The sequence below is a fragment of the Anolis carolinensis genome, unplaced genomic scaffold, assembly GCF_035594765.1.
Source record: "Anolis carolinensis isolate JA03-04 unplaced genomic scaffold, rAnoCar3.1.pri scaffold_8, whole genome shotgun sequence".
In the NCBI taxonomy this organism is placed as follows: Eukaryota; Metazoa; Chordata; class Lepidosauria; order Squamata; family Dactyloidae; genus Anolis; species Anolis carolinensis.
Genome location: NW_026943819.1, coordinates 30,544,848 through 30,569,615, shown reverse-complemented (window position 1 = coordinate 30,569,615; position 24,768 = coordinate 30,544,848). Strand labels below are relative to the sequence as shown.

Genomic DNA, 24,768 nt, shown 5'->3' with positions numbered 1-24,768 from the left:
CAACCTCTGAGGATGCCTGCCATAGATGTGGGCGAAATGTCAGGAGAGAATACTTCTGGAACATGGCCAGACAGCCCTGAAAACATACAACCCCACTATTTATTTAATCAAACCATTCTGAGTACTGTTGCTATTTATGAATCAGATTGAATCAAATTAAACCAGGCCCCTTGTGTCCCGTCAATAACTTGTCTTGTCAGGTCAGTTCTTCCTGGACCCCGTAGCCCCCAGGGACCTCAAACTGGCCCCCCCGCCCCACCCGACCTCCAGGGATCCCTCCAGGGTGGGTGTCTGCTCTGGGAGGGGCCTCGGTCTCCCCGTGGCCCCCGCCTTGACCCCCTTTTCCGTGTCTCCCCCCCGCCCCCGCCCCCCCTTGCAGCATCACTCTCCACCTGAAGATCTCCTGCCCGTCCTCCCCGGCCTTCGGCTACTCCCCCCGCAGCCCCCTCTGCGCCGTCCCGCAGGTCAAGATCGAGATGGAGTCCGACTACGAGGACACCGACACCGAGAAGCACGGGCGGGACATGGGCAGCGAGACCACCCTATAGTCCCCGCCCCCCTCCTCCCCTCGGATATACCTGTCTATCTATATAAAAGGAGAATGGCATCGCTCCACCGGGCAAAACAACAAAACTCAAGGCCCACCCCCCCAACCTAGAAAATTGACAACACAAACCCTCATCCACGTCTCTACGTTCTTACAAACTACGCCTCCCTAGTAGAAAACGGCCAGGCTTTGAAGCTGCAATTCCAATTGGCCACAGCAATGCGTGGCAGGGCACAGATAGTATAGAGAGAGAGAAATGTTATCTATAGAGACAGACACACGACAGCCGTATTTGGTGTTCGGTGCGCAAGGCCGAGGAGGGGGTCCCGTCTCTCCCCCTTTCGCGGACCCTCTCCTGCTTCAGACGGGACCGAACGAGACCCACCGAAGGAGACGTCTCCCTGGACTTCAGAACTTTTTGGAAGCAAACGAAGGGGTCCGACCACATTTGGGGAACGGAGCGGCAGCCGTAGAGCCCGGACCCCGGGTTGGACCTTCCTTCCGCCTGTCCGTCTTCCTTCTCCGGGCCTTTGAAGCCACTCCAGCCCTGAAAGAGTCCTGGGCGGTGAGATTCCTTCACCATTTGCACACCTTTGTTTTTGCACAGAAAACAGCACTTTTCCATAAGAGCCAGTCAGATTTCAACTTAGAAAAATCAGGCAAAAAAATTGTTTTTCTGATCCTTAAAAAAAAACCACTTAAGTTTCCATCAGAGGTATTTTTCTGTGCAAAATTCACCTGTGGTTGCGTTGAATAGGAACACAGCCATTTTCTGCACAGAAAACAGCATGCCATAGATGTGGGCGAAACGTCAGGAGAGAATACTTCTGGAACACGGCCACACAGCCCGAAAGACATACAACAACCCAGCGTTTTTTTTTTTTGTCCGAGATAAAGATCGTGGCTGGTGGGGCAGCGGGTTAAACCGCCAAGCAGCTGAACTCGGTGGTTTGAATTGAGGGAGTGGGGTGAGCTCCTGCCAACCTAGCCATTTGAAAACATGCAAATGTGAGTAGATCAATAGGTACAGCAGGAAGGCAAGGGCGCTCCATGCAGTCATGCCTATGGAGGTGTTTGCGGACAACGCAGGCTCTTCATCTTAGACATGGATGTGCGCACTGATCCCCAGAGTTGGGCACGACTGGACTTTATGTCAGGAAAACCTTGACCATTACTTACCATCAGAGCCCCCGGAGGCACAGTGGGTTAAACCACTGATCTGCTGAATTTTCTGACCGAAAGGTGGCCAGGTTTGAATCTGGGGAGCGGGGTGAGCTCCCGCTGTTAGCCCCAGCTTCTGCCAACCTAACAATTCAAAGACATGCAAATGTGTGTAGATCTATAGGTCCCGCTTCTGCGGGAAGGTAGCATTGGCATTCCAGGGGGAAACCAAAAACTCTCATAGTTTTCCCCTCACTAATTTCCCCGAATGTCCGGCTGCGGTCCCTTCACGCACTTGCAGACTCACGGTTTCCTTCCTTCTGAGCAGGACTCCTTTTGTGTACAGAAACCCCTGGGCTGCTTTCAACATCGGTTCCTTGTAATAACTTGTAAATACTAAAGTTGAAGGTAAAACTTGAATTTATTATTATTATTATCCTATTTATCATCACGCTACTTGGATCAGGTTCCCACTGGCGGTGAAACCACCACTGATTGCTCTTTGTGTCTTCGCTATTTGGACACAAGGAAGGCCTTTGTACATTTCCCTCCCGTATGTTAATAGAAGACCCAACTCTTATTTTGGGGGAAATGCTATATATATAGTATAATATATATATATCCATCCATCCATCCACTCACTGATTTCAACAGGAACAGGCTTGCAAACCTTGATTTCCACTCTGAAACGATAGTCACCATTTGTATTATTCTAAGGCATTATAATAAATTTTTGAATCTCCTCCTTCGCTTGTCATGTCTTCCTTAAGAAGGCTTGGACATTTTACTATCTATTTACAGTAAAGTCTCACTTATCTAACCTTCGCTTATCCACTGTTCTGGATTATCCAACGCAGTTTGCCTTTTAGCAGTCAATGTTTTCAATACATTGCAATGTTTTGGTGCTAAATTCATAAATACAGTAATTACTAACGTTACCATATACTGAACTGCCTTTTCTGTCGATTTGTTGTAAAACATGTGGTGCTTAATTTGTAAAATCATAATGTAATTTGACATTTAATAGGCTTTTCCTTAATGCCTCTTTATTATCCAACATTTTTGCTTATCCAACATTCTGCCAGTCCTTTTATGTTGGATAAGCAAGACTCTGCTGTATTTATTTATGACTCGAAACAGCATTAAGTGGAGCCCCCAATAGCACAGTAGGTTAAACTGCTGAGTTGCTGAACCTGCTGACCGAAAGGTCGGCGGTTTGAATTCGAGGAGCGGGGTGAGCTCCTACTGGTAGTCCCAGCTTCTACCAACCAAGCAGTCCGCCAGTGGCCACATGACCTTGGAGGTGTCCACGGAAATACAAATGTGAGTAGATCAATAGGTACTGCTCTGGCGGAAAGGTAACCTTGACCTTTACACAGCATTAAACCACTCCGATTTGACAGGGAATCTTTGCAAACAACCTTCCATCCTGTTGATGAAATCCCAAAGACAAACGAGGGGGTGCAAGGCTGCTTTTTTATTCAGGCACAAATGGCAACATCCACTAATTGCCTATATAAACAAACAAGCTCAGAGGCAAACGCCCGCCAGATTTGTAACATTCAGGGCCGCTCCGTCCCTTTAAGAACGCAGAGCGACGGAGTGCTGGAAAAGGCTAGAAATTGCATTGCTAGAAGGTAACACGAGTGGAAAAAAGAAACAAATGCTATATAAATACACTTTGTAGAAAACAGGAGGTTCAGAAAAGATCCGAAGGCAGAGAACGCCTCCTAGAATTGGTAGGAAACAAACGTATTTTTTGGCCCTTGAGACAGAGACAGCGAGATACTCTTAGAGAAGGCATAGGCCAACTTCGGCCCTCCCTCCAGGGTGACCTTTCACAGGATTTTGAACATCAACAAAGTCCAGGTGGCTCTGGCAGCTAGTCAGAGGAGTCTTCCTTAGATTAAGATACAAGGTTAAGTGTTCATTGTCCCAGGTGTTCTCTGAAAATAGCTGGGAAATGTGGGAACTCAAGGGCAGAGAATGCTTTCTTAGCCTGTAAGCATGGCTGTTAGGAAGTGTGGGAGTTGGAGTCCAAAACACCTGGAGGGAGGGCCCAAGTTGGCCTATGCCTATCTTAAGTGATGGGAGTTGTACCTAAGAGCACTGGCAGCCCTTTTCCGTAAACTCCCTGGACTAGAGGGCTCTCTCCTCCCACCGCCCCATGGAATGCTGTGGAGGCGTGGGGGAGGCTCACGCGCTGAGGGCGGCCACTTCCGGGGCGCGCAGCATCTTCTTGGCGGCGATGATGGTGTTCTTCATCAGCATGGCCACTGTCATGGGGCCCACGCCGCCCGGAACCGGGGTGATGAAGCTGGCCTTCTGCTTGACACCTGTGGAAAGGAGGGAGAGGACAGCCGGTGAAGGGCAAGGCCCCACAACAAGGCAACCAGGCCAGGTACGTCCACCTGCGCGAGGAAACAAACGCATCATTTGGTTCCACGCATCAAGAAAGCCAAGTAGCTGTTGCACCTCCACCACAGCAGACTTGGTTTTTATAGTTTATTGATAAAAAAATAGGAAAGTCTTAATAAAAAGCAGTAAAGAAAGCAGTAAGCCAATTGTAAAAGCAATCGGTAGAATATAGTTCAAAGTCTCTAATATAGTCTCCAAAATACAACCCAAAACCCAGGAACTAAGCATGAACAAAAACAAGAAACCTTTTCCATGAACAGAGACAAGGTAGGAGTTAAGCTTCCAAAATCAACATTGCTTCGTCTGAAGCCTTTTCCCATTTATCTCTATTTAAGCATGTTTACCGGCTAAGAAAGCATTTCTCTGTCCTTGAATTCCCATACGTTTCCCAGCTATTCTCAGAGAACGCCTGGGAAGGTGAACCCTTAACATTAACCTTGTATCTCGATCTAAGGAAGACTCCTCTGACTCACTGCCAGAGCCACCTGGACTTTGTTGATGTTCAAAATCCTGTGAACGCTTCCCTGCTAGCCTGCGGCCTTTCTAACAATTCAGAGCCTTCAACATTTCCTTGGTCAGCTTGCATTTCTGACAATTCAGTTTACTCAATGGCATGTGGAGAAGGCCAGGCGCTGCAGCTGCTCTCTGCTGACAAGGTGATTAACAGACTACAACGTTGCTGTGAACGGACTCTGCCAGGGTTTTGCTCGCCTGCCTCTGTGGCACTTGCTTGTCCAGGTGGAGTGCTTCCAGGGAGGTTGTGATTGGAAAACTAAGCCCCGTCTCGAACCTATCCCGCGACATGTTATCACCTTGGCCTTGCCAGAGGCGGCTCCGGTGCCTACCTTCAAAATCCACATCTCCCACCAGCCGGGGTTTGGCCGTTACTGGGTCCTGCACCCGGTTGATGCCCACGTCGATGACGGCCGCCCCTTCTTTGATCATGTCTGCCGTAATGAGGTTGGGAATGCCTGTGATAAGACGGGAAGGAGCGGGTGAACGTCGGAGGGGAAAAGTGCAAAAGGGAAGGTTGGAGTCGAGGATTCGAGTCCAAGGCGCTGGCGAAACGAGCCTCCCATTCCCTCCTGCCAGCGGATCGGTCGTGAAATTCCAGAGAGAGGCTCTGTGGGATCGGGATCCTCTCCAGGGCTACGAAGGGGAACCCCGCCGCCCCCCCCCCAAAAGAGCCTCCTCCCCCTTTTGCTCACCTGCAGCGGCCACCACGATGTCCGCCAGGATCGTGTGCTTCTTGAGCTGCTCTTTGGGAGTGTACCGGTGGGAGATGGTCACGGTGGCGTCACCTGCAGGAAACACACGGCACTCAGAACCAACTGGCCTTGCGCCTCCAAGGCCCCGCTGCCCGTCCATCGAGACCAGGCCTGGGCCAACCTCGGCCCTCCAGGTGCTTTGGACTTCAACTCCCACTATTCCTAACAGCCGGCAGGAGGGCCGAAGTTTGCTCAGGCCTGGCTTGTTCACACTATTATTATTATCGCATTTATTTATTGAGTCCCTTCGGGTGAGAAAGGCAGGATGGAAATGGGGCAAATAAATAAATAAATATACAGGCAGTCCCCAATTAGTTCCAAGTTAGTTCCAGGTCCATCATTGGTGGAGTTCAGAGGGCTCTTGGATTGGAAGCAAACTATACATCCCAGTGCCTACAACTCCTCTAAATCATAATGAGTTCTCCCCAAACCTGATCAATGCCTCTGTTGGCTGTGTGCCATAGGAAAGGGAAGGAAAGGGTTAAGGGAGAGGCAGTGGGCGGGGGTCATGCAAATAGAGGGAGAAAGGGACACTGGGATGTGCTCGCTGTAACCTGCAATGTTCCAGGAGGGAGTGACTTGGTGGCTCCTAGGAATTGTTGGTGTTTGTGGAGGCCAGAGGATGTCTGTGTGAGCGGACACCCCTGCCACATATACACACATACTTTTATTATGTGTATAGATTTATTTATACCCCGCTTTCTCTCTCCTGAAAGGGACTCAAAGCAGATATGAAAAATTGATCCCACAGGTTCACCTAAAGCTGTCCCCCCTTCCCCCTGCCATTAATTCAATGCTCTTCAATGCCAAACTGGAATAATAATAAACAAACTTTATCTTTATATCCCGCCCCTTCTCCCCGAAGGGGCTCGGGGCGGCTCACAACAGGGACAAGCCCGAACAACGACACAGCATATTTGACAAAACTTAAAACATTTCAACGATACACAAAATAATATAGTGGACAATACTTTAAAATCCAAGCAGATAAAATCAGAGTAATTAAATGTGTTGTCAAAGGCTTTCATAGCCGGGATCACAAGGTTGTTGTATGTATTCTGGGCTGTATGGCCATGTTCCAGAAGTATTCTCTCCTGACGTTTTGCCCACATCTATGGCAGGCATCCTCATGCCTCACAACCTCTGAGGATGCCTGCCATAGATGTGGGCGAAATGTCAGGAGAGAATACTTCTGGAACATGGCCACACAGCCCGGAATACATACAACAACACAGAGTAATTAAAAGCGAACCAGCGGGGACAGGTTTCATAAAGTGTTATATCATGGAAATGAGTAACAGTGATAAAGTGCCGTATGGTTTTATAAACATAAAGAAGTATTCTGATGACAACTCCACTGGGCCCATTCATGGAAGGGAGGGAGGGAGGAAGCCTGACCGTTGAAGGCGCATGAGGCTCTGCAGCTAAATCAGGAAGCGCATTCCTGTGGCCGTGGCCAGAATGCCTTGGGATCCCCTTGCTGTTCAAGCCTGGGCCAACAAGGGGGGATTTCACTGGGGAATTTAAGCATCTCGGAGCAACGTCAGGGATAAACGTTACACTTGGGCCCTAGACTGGCAGAGTTCCCTGCAGCACATCTCTCATGCGAGGGGTGCATCTACATTGCAGCATGACCTGGCATGGGCCAATTTCAGCCCTCCCTCCCGGTGTTTTGGACTTCAACTACCACAATGCCTAATAACCTACTTGCTTATCCAATGTTCTGGATTATCCAAGGCATTTTTGTAGTCAATGTTTTTAATACATCATGATAATTTGGTGCTAAATTCGTAAATACAGTAATTAATACATAACATTACTGCGTATTGAACTACTTTTTCTGCCAAATTTGTGGTCTAACATGATGTTTTGGTGCTTAATTTGTAAAATCAATTTGATGTTTAATAGGCTTCACCTTAATATCTCATTATCCAACATATTCACTTATCAAACGTTCTGCCCGTTTATGTTGGATAAGTGAGACTCTACTGTACCAGTAAGCAGCTTAGTAGGCCTCAGTGTGAGAAGACCCCAGTGTGAGTAGGCCTCGTATGAGAAGGGCGGGTGTGAGAAGGCTCACATGTGAAGGTCCTGTGTGAAGCTCCTGGGTAAGTTCCTTGTGAGAGGAGGCTCTGTGAGAGCGAAGCCTTTTATCTGAATGAGAAAGAAGCTCCTCGTGGAAGCAAAGGAGGAAGTATAAAGAACCTTATTTGTATTATGAAAACCTTGTTTTTGTAAATAGTGCAACCATATTATTTTACTACAAAGAGAAGCCTCCAAAGGAAGAGATAACATTGGTCTGTGTGTCTTTGTTCTTTTTATCCCTTTTGGCTACTGGTCATGCTGCTGCTAATAAGTCACTCTGCTATACATTTACGGGGAGGGTCTTTGTGAATAAGCCCACTTGCCCAAACGAACCCAGGCTTCTTTTTGCTCACTTGCCAGCCAAAGGGCCCTCTTACCTCCGGGGCGTTCGTGCCGTCCATCCGTGTGGAGGAGCATGGCGATGGGCATGCCCACGTTCTTGGACCGCCCGGCGACCACCACGTTCTTGCCCAGGGTCGGGATCCCTGCAAAGTGGCAGAGACACAAGCAGGCAATGAGCCCCCGCAGGCTTGGAATAGAGTAACTTTAATGTCATTGTACATCGTACCACAAAACTAAATGCCACCCCTAACACACATTAGATCTATGCAGAAACACCAATCCTTCCACATTGTATTTGCGCTTTCACAGCCCCTCATGAAAATATATTAGTGGCTAGATTAAATGATCACATAGATGGGTTAATGGATAAATAGGTAGATGACAGAGAAAGACACAGGTGAATGGACAGAGAGAGAAATGTATTGATTGATGGATGGAGGGGTGGATCAATAAGGAGGAGATAGAAGACGACAAAGACAGGAATGGCATAGGTAAGTAGGTAGGAAGTACATAAAGGGAGAATAGAAGGAATTTATTCCCATAAGAAAAAAACGGCCAGGCTTTGAGGCTGCAAGGCTATTCACTACTATTCCACCTGGCCAACAAATGATTCCCATAAGCCACGGCAACGCGTGGCCGAGCACAGCTGGTATATACAGTAGTCTCACTTATCCAACGTTCTGGATTATCCAACGCAGTCTGCCTTTTAGTAGTCAGTGTTTTTGTAGTCAATCTTTTCAATACATTGTGATATTTTGGTGCTAAATTCGTAAATACAGTAATTACTACATAACATTGCTGTGTATTGAACTGCCTTTTCTGTCAAATTTGTTGTAAAGCATGATGTTTTGGTGCTTAATTTGTAAAATCATAATGTAATTTGATGTTTAATAGGCTTTTCCTTCATCCCTCCTTATTATCCAACATATTTGCTTATCCAACGTTCTGCTGGCCTGTTTATGTTGGGTGAGACTCTACTGTATATATATGTAGAATTGCAGCAACAAAAACCTTGATCCCACCACAATATCATCACTCTTGCACAACCCTTAGTGCTGCATTAATATGAAACTATAGAGTTCAATAGTCACAGCTCTGTAAAAATAGCTCTCTCTCAGCCTACTTGTTATCATTCTCCTACACCAGTGGTTCTCAACCTGTGGTCAACTGGCTGGGATTTCTGGGAGTGGCAGGCCAAAAACATCTGGGGGGGAGGGGGACCCCAGGTTGAGGACCAGTGTCCTACACTGTCTGCCAGATGGTCATAACTGAAAAAGAGAAGAGTATCCGGGGAGATGGACGCTGCGGACCCTTCCCCGTGTTGCCCACCTGTCCGCTTGATGATCTCCCACACGCCCCACGGCGTGGCCGGCAGCATGGAGTACTGGTCCAGGCACATCCGGCCCACGTTCACCACGTGGAAGCCGTCCACGTCCTTCTCGGGGTTCACGGCGTTGCAGACCTTTCGCTCGTCAATATGTTCTGCGGAAGCGGAGGAAGAAGAAGAGAGACCGGCTTATATTTGGGTCGGTTTATACTCAAGTAATACAGGTAATCAGAGTTGGACAGTCTTATCTTATCATCAGACTATTTCTCTATGTTTACAAAACTGTATGGCACTTTATCACCATTCCTTATTCCATATGATATAGCACTTTAAAGAACCTGTCCCCGCGTTTCTCCTTTATTTACTCTGATTTTATCTGCTCAGATTTTAAAGTATTGTTTTATTATATTGTTTTTGTTTATTGTTGAAATGTTTTAATTTTTCTGTTAAATTTTGTGTATGTAATGTTTTGCTATGTCGTTGTTCGGGCTTGTCCGTTGTAAGCCACCCCGAATCCTTTGGGGAGATGGGGTGGGATATAATATATTGATATTATAATATATAATATATTAATATTACTAATAATATTACCATAAAATCATATAATACAATATAGTAATTTAATGCTTATATTGTGCTATGCTAATGATTTATTGTATGTACATTTGATTTGTAAGCCATTCTGAGTTTATTATTATTTTATCTTATTAAAGTCTTATCATTGTCTTAAGTTACAGCTTTATGTAAATATTCAAAAACATTTAACCTACTGATGCCTCAATTAATGTAATTCTATTGTTATTTATTTTTATTTTTGAATTTTACCAGTAACTGCTGCATTTCCCACTTTCGTATTATACTCGAATCAATACGTTTTCCCAGTTTTTTGTAGTAAAATTGGGTGCCTTGGCTTATATATGTGACGGCTTATATTCGGATATACATGGTACATTATAAACACAGGGCATGAGCTTGAAATTCCTTGTTACAAATAGCCTGGGTAGGCTTCCAGATGTGGCTCACCAGGCAAGGGCAGCTGCACCAGGAGGCCGTCCACCTTGGCGTCGCCATTGAGCCTGGTGATGAGGTCCAGGAGCTCCTCTTCCGTGATGGAGGACGGCTTCAGGATGGTCTCGCTGCTGATCCCTGTGTCGCCCAGGAAGGAAACGGGGGTCACGAAGAGAGCAGGAAGACTTGCACAATGAGCAGAGGGAGGGGAAACGCCCTCAAGACACGGGCCTTTCTTCTCTCTTAAAGGGAGGCAGGCACTGAGTGGTTGCTCGGGAGGGTGACACTAAAAGCTACAGAAACAGAACCAAGGCACAATCATCTCCCACCGGGGCCTCAAGTGTCTGGAGCAGGCGGTTTCCTACATGTCTGCAGTCTGCAGGAATCAGTCCGTATCACCAGGATATTCCTGGGCCTCTAGATCATTCCTAGTGGCCACTTCTCCCTCCTGCGGTTCCGAGGGCCCTTCTGCACAGCCAGAGAACCCAGAACATCAAGGCAGGACATCCCACAAGGTCTGCTTTGACCAGGTAATTATCTGAGGCCCCTTCCACACAGCTGAATAAAATCCCACATGATCTGCTCTGAACTGGGATACGTGGCAGTGCAGACTCAGATAACCCACTTCAAAGCAAATATTCTGGGTCAGAGAGCTGTGTGGAAGGGCCCTGGGTCCACACTGACATTTATTCCAGTTCAAAGCAGAAAGTGTGCAGTTTTATTCAGCGGTGTGGAAGGGGCCTGAGTAAGACTGCAATCTATGTCAGGAACTGCCCTGCTTTGCAAAGGCACGGAGGCTGCTCATGTGCATTCCTGAGGACGCATGAGGCTCAAGAGCGGACGGAAAGAGGGGAGATCCAGTGACTGCAATCCGATCGCAAGCACGAACAACTGCCACCCTGCCAGGCGTGTGCATCTCCGTGCCTTCCGTGCACAAAGGCGGGAACCGGCCCGCGACTCACCCACGTCGGCCGCCGCCTTGGTCTTGTTGAGGACGTAGGAGTGGCTGGCGGGGTTCTCGCCCACCAGGACCACGCTCAGGTGCGGCCGCCTGTTCCCGGCCGCCACCCATTGCTCCACTTCGTGGCGCGCCTCTTGCCGGATCTGCCGCGCCAGCTTCCGCCCGGAGATGACCACCGCCTCGTCCCTGGGAAGGAAGACATGCTTCTGTAAGAGCAGGAGGGGCGGCTTCCCAGGCCGGCCTGCCCCCCAGTGAAGCAGACCCAATGGCAGTCGACAAAGCTCTCCTCTGGGTGGGAGGAACCCACATGCGAAGATAAGCACGCTCGCACGGAATTAATGATGGGGTAGAGGAACAAGTCGTCTTTGGCAACTGTTGTTATTATTACTGTTGTTGTTGCTATTACTACAGCACTTGGGACATCCTGTGCATCTGCAGCAGGCATGGGCCAACTTTGGCCCTCCCTCCAGGTGTTTTGGACTTCAGTTCCCACAATTCCTAACAGCCGGTAGGAATGCATGGGGGGCCAGTAGGCTGTTAGGAATTGTGGGAGCTGAAATCCAAAACATCTGGAGAGAGGGCCAAAGTTGGCCCATGCCTGATCTAGACTTTGGTCTTCCAGGTAATTTGGATAGATGGACGGACGTAAATAGACAGATGGAATGTTCCATGTTTTCATATCTCACAACCAAAAGAGCCTGACACGAAAAAAAGGACACAGCCCCCCAGATACTATTGGAGCGCAAGTCCCATCCCTCCCCACCATTGGCCCTGCTGCAGCTGCAGGCTGACAACATCCGGAGGACCGGCTTCTAAATGGGTGAGAGGGCCTGTCCAAAGGCCTGGCCCAGAGGCTCGCTTGCACAACAGCCTTCCCAGAGGAGAATGCGGCCCATCCGCAACATAATCTGCAGCAATTCTATGAATGCTATTCTGGAAGAATGCAAGAAACACGAATCTCTTGGTCCAGAAGAGCTGGATTCCTGCCATCTCCACCAGACCGCAGCCAGTGCTGGTTGGTAAATAAAGAGAAGCGCAAGCAAATCCTGTCAATTGCAAACACCAAAATGAAAGGGACCCTCCAGATGTGCTCCCTCTGCCACCCCTGATCAGGATAACACCAAGATCAGGATAACAAGAAATGCAATGACCACAATCTATGGGCCCAGCAGGAGTATTTCCTTGAAGGATGGGCTGCAACTGGGTTCCAAGGCTGACCCACGGGCGGGCGCTGCCTGAGCACAGCAGGTTTCTCCCAGTGATAAGAGAGATAGAAGGGAGGAGGCCCGGCCTCAAGGCTCTCAACTCCCACGTCGGGATGGAAGAGTTGCCTCTTAGCCTGAGCCTCAAGGAAAGGGCTTGCTTCATCGCAAGGCGCCCAGGTGCAGGCTGTCCTCAAGTTACAAACATCTGACTTACAAACAACTCCTGGTTAAGAACGGGGATGAGACAACAGGAAGCAAGGAAAACCTTACATTATATTAAATCTGTTTCTAACTGCTTATGTTTTTATTGTTGTGTATTGGCATCAAATTCTGCCAGTTTTGTAAGTCGCCCTGAGTCCCTTCGGGTGAGAAGGGCGGGATAGAAATTATGGATATATATAATTAGTACAGTAGAGTCTCACTTATCCAACATAAACGGGCCGGTAGAATGTTGGATAAGCAAATATGTTGGATAATAAGGAGGGACTAAGGAAAAGCCTATTCAACATCAAATTAGGTTATGATTTTACACCAAAACATCATGTTTAACAACAAATTTGAGAGAAAAAGTAGTTTATTACGCAGCAATGCTACGTAGTAATTACTGTATTTACGAATTTAGTACCAAAACATCAGAATGTATTGAAAACATTGACTACAAAAACATTAACTACTAAAAAGCAGACTACACTGGATAATCCAGAATGTTGGATAAGCGAAGGTTGGATAAGTGAGACTCTACTGTATTACTATATTGGACTGGATGGCCCGCGAGGTCTCTTCCAACTCTACGATTCTATGATTGTTGTATTATAATGATTTTTTGAACCCCTGGTGGCGCATCAGGTTAAACCGCTGAGCTATTGAACTTGCTGACCGAAAAGTCAGCAGTTCGAATCCGAGGAGCGGGGTGAGCTAACCCCAGCTTCTGCCAACCTAGCATGCAAATGTGGGTAGATAAATAGGTACTGCTCCCATTGGTGGAAAGGTAACGGCGCTCCACGCAGTCATGCTAGAGGTCACATGACCTTGGAGGTGTCTATGGACAATGCGAAGGTGAGCACAACTGCCCAGAGTCTGACACAACTAGATTTAATGTCAGGGGAAAACCTTTACCTTTATTATGTCTATATATATATATCTGTATACAGGTTGTCCGAGTTACAAACATCCGACTTACAAACGACTTACAATCAAGAGGCTGAGACCACAGGAAATGAGGAGAATCTTATAATTATTTGTGTAATAACATTATTGTTATATTACACCATATTATATATTATCAGTATATATATAGACATGCATACACAATATCCACAAAAAACAAACATCTGAGTTACAAACAACTCCAAGTTAAGAATGGGGCCAAGGCAACAGGAAATGAGAGGAATCTTACCTTATTATTATTATTATTTATAACTCGTTCCTTTTTCAACCTTGATCTTTAATCTGTGTGAATGGTTTATCTTTTGAAGCCAATGTATTTCATCCCATTTCATGCCTTAATAATGATGATAATAATGTGTGTATGGATCTCCTTACTCTTCTTCCCCTCCCAGCCCAACTCCAGGCCGTTCCTTTGGAAAGTAACTCGTTCCTTTTCCAACCTTGAGCTTTAGTGTTTGCCTTTGGGATGCCATTGGATTTTATAGCCAATGTATTTCATAATTCATGGTAACCATAGGCAATTGCTCCCAATAATGATATTGACGGATGGATGGACGGACCAACTCCTTGGAAAAGTTCCTCGTTCCTTTCCCTATGAATGAAACCTAGCCTTGGATTTCATCAGCCTGCGGTTCCCCTTCCCGCCGCCGGGCGCGCGCGCGAGGCAGGCAGGCAGGCAGGCTAGCACTGCCGGCGCGGCGCGGCGCATGCGCATACCTGTGGGCGCTGAGGTGGACGCGACGGGCGCCGGGCGGAGGCGGGAGAAGGCGCTTCTGTCGGCGGCAGCAGTGCGCGCAGGAGGCCCAGGCCGCGGAGGGAGACGCCTGCGCCGGGAGGCGGCGGAGAAGGCACAGCATGGATGCGGTTGCCATGGCAGCAGAGCCCTGTCCCTTCCGCACAGCTGCCTCGACTGGCCGCGAGGGCCGCTCCGCGCCGCCTTTTAAAGCCTCTGCCGGTTTCGCCCCGCCCACTCCAGTCTGAACGCCGCACCCATTGGCTGAGAGTGAAGGTGACGTTTTCAGGACCCGGCGCCGCACCCATTGGCTGGGACGGCGCGTGAAGTTTGCAGAAGCCGGCTCCTGATTGGATGTCAATGTGCTGGGATGTCAATGTACGTCAGCTCGCGTTTCTCCCGGTTCTGGCTGACGCAAGAAAGGGAAGAGATTGAAGCAGCGCGGACTCGAAGCCCCGCCCCCTCCTGCCCTGATTGGCCACCGCCGGCAAGGGGAGCGCGCGCTGATTGGCTCGCAGAGAGGTTGCCCATGTGCTTGGTATATATGTGTGTGTGTGTGTGTGTAGTTGTACAATATTATCTAGACACATTATCTACACACACACACAGACATATACATACACACATTCAAATCCCCAGTATATATATATGTTATACACTTATATAAATATATACACACACATACACATATACATACACACACTATTACAGGGAGAGTGTGTGTGTGTGCATATAGAATGTTATACATTAATATACACACATACATACATACATACATACACACACATATACACACACTATTACTGCAACACCCCAAATCCCAGGGAGTGTGTGTGTATGTTATACACTAGTATATATAGAGAGAGAGAGAGAGAGCGCTACACACTATATTATATACACACGTATACATACACACACCCTCTATTACTGCAAGACCCCAAATTCCAAGGGTGTGTCTGTGCATATGTGTGTTTTTATACATATATTTAGACTGTTTTATACTTCGATAGATGTGTTTTTCTGTGTCTGTGCAGCATTAAATTCTTGCCGAATTTTGTAAGCCGCCTTGAGTACCCTCCACGGTAAGAAACACGGGGTAGAAATAAACAACGTGTGTGTGTGTGTGTGTGTTATATATATACACTATATTATATATACACACACATATACAAATACATGCACACCCACTCTATTACTGCAACACCCCAAATCCCCATGTCATATACTATATGATAATCTGCCAGTATTTTAGGTTGGATCATGATGGGTTTGTTGCAGATGCATCAAGCCATATAGGAGCCATCCTGGAACTTGCAAACATACGTCTTTAACCACTTGAATAATAATAATAATAATATAGGAGTAGCTCCCGGACCTCAAACAAGGTCTGCAAAGCTTGCCCCAAACCTGGAGTGGAATCATAGACTCGTCAGGTCTCCATGCCACTGCAACACCCAGTATCCCCTCACCAGCAAGGAGAGGGTGCTGGGAATTGTAGTGCCAAAAGTCTGGAGAGGAAACACACAGAAAAACAGAGAAAGGGAATCTGTCCAAAGCCTTTTGATGGGAGGCCTGTCCTCAGATGACCTTGTTTCCCAGAGAAGGAGCTGCCTTTTTATCTCCAAAGGGAGGATGCAGGAAGAAGCCAATTAACGTTAGAAGTAATAAGTCGGCTCCGAAAAGTATCCAAAAGTCTCAATCAGGTCAGGGCTGGCACAGGGGGCACGGTGCCAGGGATTCTTTCGCCTACGCCTCCCGACTGCATTGCAAATTATTATGTTTGTTTAAACAGAAGACAACTCTGGATGCATCTACACTGTAGAATTAACCTAGTTTAGCATCACTTGGACTGCCATGGCTCAAGGCGATGGAATCCTGGGTGTTGTCGTTTCACCAGCTCTGTAGCCTTTTTCCGGGTGCATCTACACTGTACAATTAATGCAGTTTGGCACCACTTGCACTCCCACGTTGTGGAAACCTGGACGTTGCAGTTCTGCCTTCTCTGCTAAAGAGGGCTGAGGCCTCACTAAAGCTCCCAGGACCCCAAATAGTGCACAGCACAGTGGCAGCTGAAGTGGTGCCAAACTGCATTAAAGGGGCTGCCAAAGCGATCCAGCAAACACAGCAAACAGCAGAGTTCTAGGCTTGAATGCTTCAAAAGGAAACATCATGGATTTCAGAGAGATTCCTCTCTTTCATTCCCCTTGCATTCTCCATTGCAAACAGATTGTGCAACTCAGCATTTGCAGTATATTTCCATTGCAAGGCATAGTGAAAACACGGCTCACGTGCAAAGTCAACCAGCTGCTGAGTGTTCATAGCATCACTGCTGTACAATCAAATGGAAGGCTTAACTGGCCCTGTAAAAAATAACTATAATTGGAGGGCAACCTATCCTGAATTTTTTTCTAATCGTGCAGTATATCTTTCTGAGTGGCTCCAATGGAAATCCTATTATTATTATTATTATTATTATTATTATTATTATTATTATTATTATTATTAGAGAAGCCACGGTGGCGCAATGGGTTAAACCCTTATGCCGACTGAACTGCTGACCTGAAGGTCGGCAGCTCAAATCCTCAAGACGGGGTGAGCTCCCATCTGTCAGCCCTAGCTTCCCATGCAGGGACATGAGAGAAGCCCACCACAGGATGGTAACACATCTGGGTGTCCCCTGGGCAACGTCTTTGAAGACAGCCAATTCTCTCACACCAGAAGCGACTTGCTTCAATTCGCTTCTGACATGATAAAAATAAATTATTATTATTATTACTAGTACTATTATATTTATCTATACCCCACCTTTCTCTTTGTGGGGACTCGAGGTGGCTAACAACCACATTAGACAAGTTTTTAAAAAGCCATATAAAGGTTAAAAAAAAACCAATTCAATAGTAACAGTGTGGTAAAAACAGAATTAAAATACAGTAAATACACAAAATTGGCCTTCAAAACTCATATCCACAAAAAGCAACATTTCATTGGGAGAGGTATCTTCTTTTTCTCTGATAACAGACTTTGTAATAACATTAGCACACAAAGTACCCGCATTTATTCTGTGAGAATAAATTTATTTACGTATCTATCCTGTGAGAACAGCGCCCCTTTCTAAGCCCTATCATTGCATCGTCCCTCTCTTATTTATGGCTCTCCGGCAAGGAACAGGCAGGACGTTTTTTAATTTTAATCTGTTCATCGCTCACTTTAGCCTTTTTTAAAAAACAAAACACTTGCTTGACTTTCTGGACTATATAAGCTTCCTCTCTTCTTGGATTCAGTCCCATTTGTACAAAAAGAAGTTCCCTCTATCGCGGTCCTTGGGACAAAATAATAAACAGATGCAGTTAAGGCAGCCGGTTTCAGACTCGGAAGTCGGTCTTGGGAGTCCTGGCATTGTGGCTTTGTGTGTGTGTGTTTTGCGGCTGCAACGCCCAAGGAAAAGAAGCCAAGCGTGGGCCAATGGAGGCTCAAGTCTCTCCTCAACACCCAATAAACCCCAAAATCCACAGACCTATCACGGCAGCAGGGGATCCTAGCTGGTCTGCTTGGGGACTGAGGTGAATATTCTTAGTCCGTGCATGGACTTGATTTCTTCACTGAGAGCCTAGAAGGAGAAAAGCGCATTGTAAATAACGGTGCAAAGGGAGGACAAGCCACAGAATACACATCCGAAGAGCAGCGCCAAGCCCATCCAGGCCAGAGAATTTCCAAATTCAATGTATGGGTCCAATACCTCTGATTGCACACCAAGGAAGGCTATTTTAGACATTTTATAAAAGCAGCAGAGTTTCAAAACTAATGAAGTCGCTCAAAATAATTTAAAAGGAAGTTAAAACATTGGGTCACTGTGAGTTTTCCATGCTGCCTGGCCATGTTCCAGAAGCATTATCTCCTGACGTTTCACCCACATCTATGGCAGGCATCTTCAGAGGTTGTGAGGCGTGTTGGAAACTAGGCTAGTGAAGTTTAAGTCTTTCTGGAATGATGTCCAGGGTGGGAGAAAGAAAGAACTCTTGTCCATTTGAGGCCAGGGTGAATGTTGCAATTGGGCTCCTTGATTAGAATTTAATGGCCTTGCAGCTTCAAAGCTTGGCTGCTTCCTGCCTGGGGGAATCCTTTGTTGGGATGTGTTAGCTGGCCCTGATTGTTTCCTGTCTGGAATTCCCCTGTCTTCTGAGCATTGTTCTTTATTTACTGTCTTGGTTTTAGAATTTTTTAAATACTGAAAGCCAGATTGTGTTCATTTTTATTTTCAAATCAGTACAGTAAATAAAGACCAACACAGATAAATTCTGATCTAGTAAGTCTGACCTGTTGCATTTCCAATAGTAGTCCCGTATTCAGGCCTCTTCCAGCACCTTGAAGGCAATTTGGATAATCCACCCCCTCCTGATGATTTGACACACTAGCACTTTTGACCCAGGTTTATCCAGATTTTATCTAAGATTTTATCTTTTGTCCCTATATGTGATTTTTATGACTTGTTTTTATTGTTATTTTATGTGTTTTATCGCTTTGTTTTATTGTTGTTGACTGGGTTTGGCCCCATGTAAGCCGCCCCGAGTCCCTTCGGGGAGATGGGGCAGGGTATAAAATTATTATTATTATTATTATTATTATTATTATTATTATATTATTATTATTCTGTGGACCACTGCTTTTCGAGGTGCAGGAGCAGCAGGTGCACAAGTTTTAATTGCGCGAAGGCCCTCCCGGCCACCGCAGAGGAAGGTTGAGAACCACGGTATCAGACAATGACAATATCAGTTTGAGGGGACTGACTCACCATACTGGGAGTTGTAGTTCACTCTACAGCCAGAGAGCACAGAACCCCACCCATGGTGAATCCAGAGCAAACTTTCCCAACATAACAAAATTTAAGTATTGATAGAGTTTCTTGGGGGGGGGGGGGGGGTCATATCACGAGCGACTTGAGAAACTGCAAGTGGCTTCTGGTGTGAGAGAATTGGCTGTCTGCAAGGATGTTGCCCAGGGGACATTGCTCGGATGTTTTGATGTTTTTACCATCCTTGTGGGAGGCTTCTCTCACGTCCCCGCATGGAGCTGGAGCTGACAGAGGGAGCTTATCCGCACTCTCCCCAGGTTGGATTCGAACCTGGCAGCCTTCAGGTCAGCATCCCAACCTTCAAGTCACAAGGCCTTAATCCACTGCGCCACCAGGGGCTCCTTCTCGGGGTTAACCTGGCATGATGGGAGTTGTAGTTCACCCACAAGCTTATGCATTTTGTACTATTAAAACACTGATTTTTTAAAATAACCCAGGCAACGCCAGGTATCCAAGCTAATAAAAAGCTGAACAGAGAGGCATATCACATTGAATCTTGGGGGCCAGGGCTCTGATTCCTCCTGCTCCTCCGTGACACCCACTGTGTTATCTTGGGCAAGTCACACTCTCTCAGCCTCAGAAGAAGGCCTCCTGAACAATCCTTGACAAGAAAACCCTGGGACAGGTTTTCCATGAGCTGCAACGAAGGGACACAGCAACCATTTCAAAGCTGGTGCCTACACATGTATTTTGCACAAAAAACACCCAGAATATGACCTCTTGCTTACCTCATTGACCATTTGGTGCTGCTGCACGGTTCTCTTTTCCTTAAAGTCTTCGGATTCTATATGGATTTCATACATTGCTCCACAGCCTCCTTCAGACAAAAAAGAAATAAAGGATTTGCATGATGCTGATGCAGCCTTCCTCAGAGCAGCCAAGGTGTCCATCAAGGCTGAAGCTTTGCCAATTAATTACCTGAAATATCCACGACTTTGATTGCAGCGGCCTGTGGAAACTTCTCCTTGAGGATTTCGGCCACCCGGACCTCCCCCTCCGTCCGCGAGGCAAACGTCCGCATGGCGTTGCGCAGGAAGAAGAGGCCTTGCTGGTGGGGAACGGGAGCGCTTCTCCTCAGCACAGGAAATAACATCTAAAATAACCCATAGAATAATAAAGTTGGAAAAGAGCACATGGGCCATCCAGTCCAGACCCCTTTATTCTGCCATGCAGGAAAAGCACAATCAAAACCCCCTGACAGATGACCACCCAAAGAAGGAGTCTCCACCAGACTCCAAGGCAGAGAGTTCCACTGCTGTGAGTTTTCTGGGCTGTCTGGCCATGTTCCAGAGGCATTCTCTCCTGCCGTTTGGCCCACATCTATGGCAGGCATCCTCAGAGATTGTGAGGTCTGTTGGAAACTAGGCAAGTGGGGTGTGTGTATACATACAGTAGAGTCTCACTTATCCAAGCCTCGCTTATCCAAGCCTCTGGATAATCCAAGCCATTTTTGTAGTCAATGTTTTCAATATATCGTGATATTTTGGTGCTAAATTCGTAAATACAGTAATTACAACATAACATTACTGCATATTGAACACTTTTTCTGTCAAATTTGTCGTATAACATGATGTTCTGCTGCTTAATTTGTAAAATCATAACCTAATTTGACGTTTAATAGGCTTTTCCTTAATCCCTCCTTATTATCCAAGATATTCACTTATCCAAGCTTCTGCCGGCCCGCTTAGCTTGGATAAGTGAGACTCTACTGTATATATATATACACAGTACAGTCTCACTTATCCAACATAAATGGGCCGGCAGATCGTTGGATAAGCAAATATGTTGGATAATATATAAATAATAAAACAGGGGAATTCCAGATAAGAAACAATCAGGGCCAGCTAACACCTCCCAACGAGGGATTCCCTCAGGCAAGAAGCAGCCAGGCCTTGAAGCTGCAAGGACATTCAATACTAATCAAGTTGATTAATTACAACATTCCCACTGGCCTCCAACAGACAAGAGTTGTTTCTTTCTCCCACCCCGGACATTACTCCACAGAGATATATATAAACCCCTCGTGCCTGGCTTCCAACAAATCTCACCATCTCTGAGGAGGCCTGCCATACATGTGGGCCTGGCTGGCCTTAGGAAAGGAAGGAGAAACTGTTTTTCCCGGCGTGTTAACGGGCCTTCATGGCGGGAAAGACTCACCTTGGTAACGGCAGCGACTATCCTGGCGGCGGCGGCCATGACAGCTCCAGGCCGGCGCGCTCTCCGGAAATGACGTCACACGGGGAGCGCCGCGCCTGCGCCGTCGCGCCGCCTGAAGCCAATCCGCCTAATCGAGGTCGGGCTTTGCCCTCTTACAGGCCTCACTTCCGGTTTGGGGAATTTGCTCAGGAGGTGCCTCTGCTCAACAACAACAACAACAATAGTGATAGGTAAAGTAACAGTAAAGGTTTCCCCTGACGTTAAGTCCAGTAATGACTAGTTATAATAATAATAATAATGTAGAGTCTCACTTATCCAACGTTCTGGATTACCCAACGCATTTTGTCAATGGTTTCAATACATCGTGATATTTTGGTGCTAAATTCGTAAATACAGTAATTACTACATAACATTACTGTGTAATGAACTACTTTTTTCTGTCAAATTTGTTGTCTAACATGATGTTTTGGTGCTTAATTTGTAAAATCATAACCTAATTTGATGTTTAATAAGCTTTTCCTTAATCTCTCCTTATTGTCCAACATATTCGCTTATCCAACGTTCTGCCAGCCCGTTTATGTTGTATAAGTGAGACTCTACTGTAATAATGTGTTGTTGAAGGCTTACATTGCTAGAATCACTGGGTTGTTGTGAGTTTTCCGGGCTGTTTGGCCATGTTCGCGAAGCATTCCCTCCTGACGTTTCGCCCACATTTATGGCAGGCATCCTCAGAGATTGTGAGGCCTGTTGGAAACTAGGAAAGTGGGGTGTGTATGTATGTATGTGTGTGTGTGTATATATGGCATAATGCCCAGGGTGGGAAGAACCCTTGTCTGTTAGATGCAAGTGTGACTGTTGCCATTGGCCAGCTTGATTAGCACTGAATAGCCTTGCAGCTTCAAAGCATGGTTGTTTCATCCCTGGGGAAATCCTTTCTTGGGAGGTGATAGCTGGCCCTGATTGTTTCTGTCTGGAATTCCCCTGTTTCCTGAGTGTTGTTCTTCATTTACTGTCCTGATTTTAGAGTGTTTTAATACTGGGAGCCATATTGTGTTCATTTTCACATCTGCAGGAGTCTACAGAACAAAGATAATGTAAACATTATTCTCACAGAAAGATCTATTTTTTAACATCCATACTCTGCAGGCAGTTTGATTCCATATCTTTGTCATGTATCTTGTATGTCTCATGCAACTATGTGTATTTTAAATAACCTTTGGCTATAATTATATATGTTCCCTATAGGATCCATATAAAAAACCTCAGAAAAACAACACAAATAATAGGCTGCATTCCACCCGATGAAGACTCTTGAGTTGAAATCGGTTGTGCTGCTGGGAAAGCAAGTCCCCATTTGCCTCAAGCACAAATCTGGCTGCTGTGCGGTGGAGGCCCCTTCTTTGGAGGCTTTTAAGAAGAAGCTGGATGGCCATCTGTCGGGGGTGCTTTGAATGCGATTTCCTGCTTCTCAGCAGCGGGTTGGACTGGATGGCCCATGGGGTCTCTTCCGGTTCAGGCTTCGGCTGCCCCACACTTGGCTCATTTTCATGCATTCGGCACCCGAGTCCTCCAAATATTCTTTATAATTCTATTATATTATTATAATTCTATTCTGAATTTTACTAGGTCCCTCTTATCTGGGTATTTTAATCTAATGATTCTTTATATCATTGGGAAGACTTCATTGGAAGGGAAGGGCTCAGTTGCATTTCATTCTGGCCCCTTGCCCTTGGAAAACTATCAATATTACATGGTGATCTATAATTCTCTTTTTATTGGGGTGGTAGCGGTGTTTGATAACAAAACCATTAATGAAAATTATATTATTCCAGCCAGGTGTGTTGCAATTCATCCTGGCCCCTTGCCCTTGGAAAACTATGAATATGTTCCATGGCAATCTATAACTCTCTTTTTATTGGGGTGGTAGCAGTGTTGATAACAAAATCATTAATAAAAATTACAGTAGAGTCTCACTTATCCAAGCCTCGCTTATCCAAGTTTCTGGATTATCCAAGCCATTTTTGTAGTCAATGTTTTCAATACATAGTGATATTTTGGTACTAAATTCATAAATACAGTAATTACAACATAACATTACTGCATATTGAACTGCTTTTTCTGTCAAATTTGTTGTAAAACATGATGTATTGGTGCTTAATTTGCAAAATCATAACCTAATTTGATGTTTAATAGGCTTTTCCTTAATCCCTCCTTGTTATCCAAGCTTATCCAAGCTTCTGCCGGCCCGTTTAGCTTGGATAAGTGAGACTCTACTGTATATTATTTCCAGCCAGGTGTGTTGCAATTCATTCTGGCCGCTTGCCCTTATAGAAAACTATGAATGTTTCATGGTAGTCTGTAACTCCCTTTTTATTAGGGATGGGGTGGGGATAAGCGGTGTTCGATAACAAAATAATTAATCAAACGACGTTATTTCAGCCAGGTGTGTCCTTGGGAACTCTTGCTTGGAAGGACTCTTGTTTGGGTTCCCTGTTGCGCTTCCGTCCCAATTTCAGCATTATTCTTCACAGCAAAACCAAACGGGGAAAGGCTTCTGACTTGGTTGGGCTTCCTTTGGACCTCCATGGGCAAGTGTTGGCCCTCCAGGTGCTTTGGACTCCAACTCCCACCATTCCTAACAGCCTACCGGCTGTTAGGAATGGTGGGAGTTGGAGTCCAAAGCCCCTGGAGCCTGCTCTGTCCGCTCAGCCCTGGGCCAAGAGGAAGAAGAAGGCCACCCCGCAGAGAATGGGGGGCACGGCGGCCGCCCTCGAAGCCTCCTCGGAGGCCCGGCTGTGGAGCTCTCCTTCCATCGCCATGTCCGACCAGGTGGGGTTCTGGAAGCCCGGTTGTGCGGCCGGCTTGCTGGCCGAGGAGTAGCCGTGGCCCCCCCGGGAGTAGCGGGACCGGCCCAGCGAGCTCAGGCCGTAGCCCACTGCCGCCCCTATGGCCGCCGCTCCGGCCACTTTGGCCCCGCGGCCGCTGACCCCTTGGCTTTGGCCGGTGCCCTTCTTCGGAAGAGAGTGGAAGCCGCCGCGTGATGAGGACGAAGACGAGGAGGAAGGCACCCCGGAGCCTCGGCCTTTGCTGCTGCTGCCCCGGCCACCGCCTCGCCGGCCCACGGCCGACTCGCTCCACAAGGCCACCAGCAGGACCAGTGTCCAGGACCAGGCCGCCCAGGCCTTCCTCATGGCACCAAACCTGGACGTGAAGGACAGAAGGAAGAAGAGGAGGAGGAGATCATGGCGTCACAGAAATACGACATATGGTTTGAATGAATTGTACGAAAGGTCTATGGATGGGACCCAATTTAGCCGAAGACACAATTCTAAGGAGACAGGACACTCAGGAACCAAAAGGGAACGTTGCTGATAAAAACTGTGACAAATGATGAACTTTTGGGGAAAAACGTGTTCACAATAATCAGAGACAATGGCTCTTTAAATTAAGGAAATGTTGGCTAAAAATGTTCCACCGATGGCATATAACCCCGAAAAAATTAGGAACCATGTATAAAATTACTCAAAATAAATGTTGGAA

The 24,768-nt window shown here is 46.6% G+C and overlaps 3 protein-coding genes across 11 annotated transcripts in view; 1 reads left to right on the top strand and 2 right to left on the bottom strand.

The window, feature by feature from the left end:
• slc4a5 (solute carrier family 4 member 5) overlaps nucleotides 1-2,453 on the top strand; it is a 52,082-nt gene extending 49,629 nt beyond the window's left edge. For 5 of the 9 annotated variants that reach the window (XM_062961073.1, XM_062961072.1, XM_062961075.1 and 2 more), the window contains one exon: nucleotides 380-2,453. In XM_062961073.1, the coding sequence (XP_062817143.1) occupies nucleotides 380-548 (169 nt within the window). In that variant the 3' untranslated portion in view covers nucleotides 549-2,453. The remainder of the gene's footprint in view (nucleotides 1-379) is intronic. The other 4 variants (XM_062961076.1, XM_062961079.1, XM_062961078.1 and 1 more) reach the window with 2 other exon arrangements.
• Nucleotides 2,454-3,170: 717 nt separating this feature from the next.
• Nucleotides 3,171-14,588, bottom strand: mthfd2 (methylenetetrahydrofolate dehydrogenase (NADP+ dependent) 2, methenyltetrahydrofolate cyclohydrolase). The gene is made up of 8 exons (XM_003229528.4): nucleotides 14,207-14,588; nucleotides 11,119-11,303; nucleotides 10,172-10,294; nucleotides 9,151-9,303; nucleotides 7,857-7,964; nucleotides 5,335-5,427; nucleotides 4,972-5,097; nucleotides 3,171-4,044 (listed from the first exon to the last, which is right to left on the bottom strand). Exons 1-8 carry the CDS (start codon nucleotides 14,359-14,361, stop codon nucleotides 3,905-3,907), a joined length of 1,083 nt encoding a protein of 360 aa, XP_003229576.2. The 5' UTR covers nucleotides 14,362-14,588; the 3' UTR covers nucleotides 3,171-3,904.
• Nucleotides 14,589-17,275: 2,687 nt separating this feature from the next.
• On the bottom strand, nucleotides 17,276-21,330 carry bola3 (bolA family member 3). Its single transcript, XM_003229527.4, has 4 exons — nucleotides 21,229-21,330; nucleotides 19,990-20,164; nucleotides 19,800-19,888; nucleotides 17,276-17,829 (listed from the first exon to the last, which is right to left on the bottom strand). The coding sequence occupies exons 1-4, from the start codon at nucleotides 21,265-21,267 to the stop codon at nucleotides 17,758-17,760; spliced, it is 375 nt and encodes a 124-aa protein (XP_003229575.4). The 5' UTR covers nucleotides 21,268-21,330; the 3' UTR covers nucleotides 17,276-17,757.
• Between the last annotated feature and the right edge of the window lie 3,438 nt (nucleotides 21,331-24,768).

What these genes read in the sequence shown, in the direction of transcription:
- bola3 (XM_003229527.4), bottom strand. Translation starts at nt 21,267, where the DNA reads ATGGCCGCCGCCGCCAGGATAGTCGCTGCCGTTACCAAG. An exon ending in CAAAGTCGTGGATATTTCAG is followed by an intron (nt 19,889 to 19,989) that starts GTAATTAATTGG and finishes TTTTGTCTGAAG; the next exon opens with GAGGCTGTGGAGCAATGTAT. An exon ending in AGCACCAAATGGTCAATGAG is followed by an intron (nt 17,830 to 19,799) that starts GTAAGCAAGAGG and finishes TTCTCCTTCTAG; the next exon opens with GCTCTCAGTGAAGAAATCAA.
- mthfd2 (XM_003229528.4), bottom strand. Translation starts at nt 14,361, where the DNA reads ATGGCAACCGCATCCATGCTGTGCCTTCTCCGCCGCCTCCCGGCGCAG. An exon ending in GGTGCAGCTGCCCTTGCCTG is followed by an intron (nt 9,304 to 10,171) that starts GTGAGCCACATC and finishes CCGCTTCCGCAG; the next exon opens with AACATATTGACGAGCGAAAG. An exon ending in ACGGCACGAACGCCCCGGAG is followed by an intron (nt 5,428 to 7,856) that starts GTAAGAGGGCCC and finishes TGTTTCCTGCAG; the next exon opens with GTGACGCCACCGTGACCATC.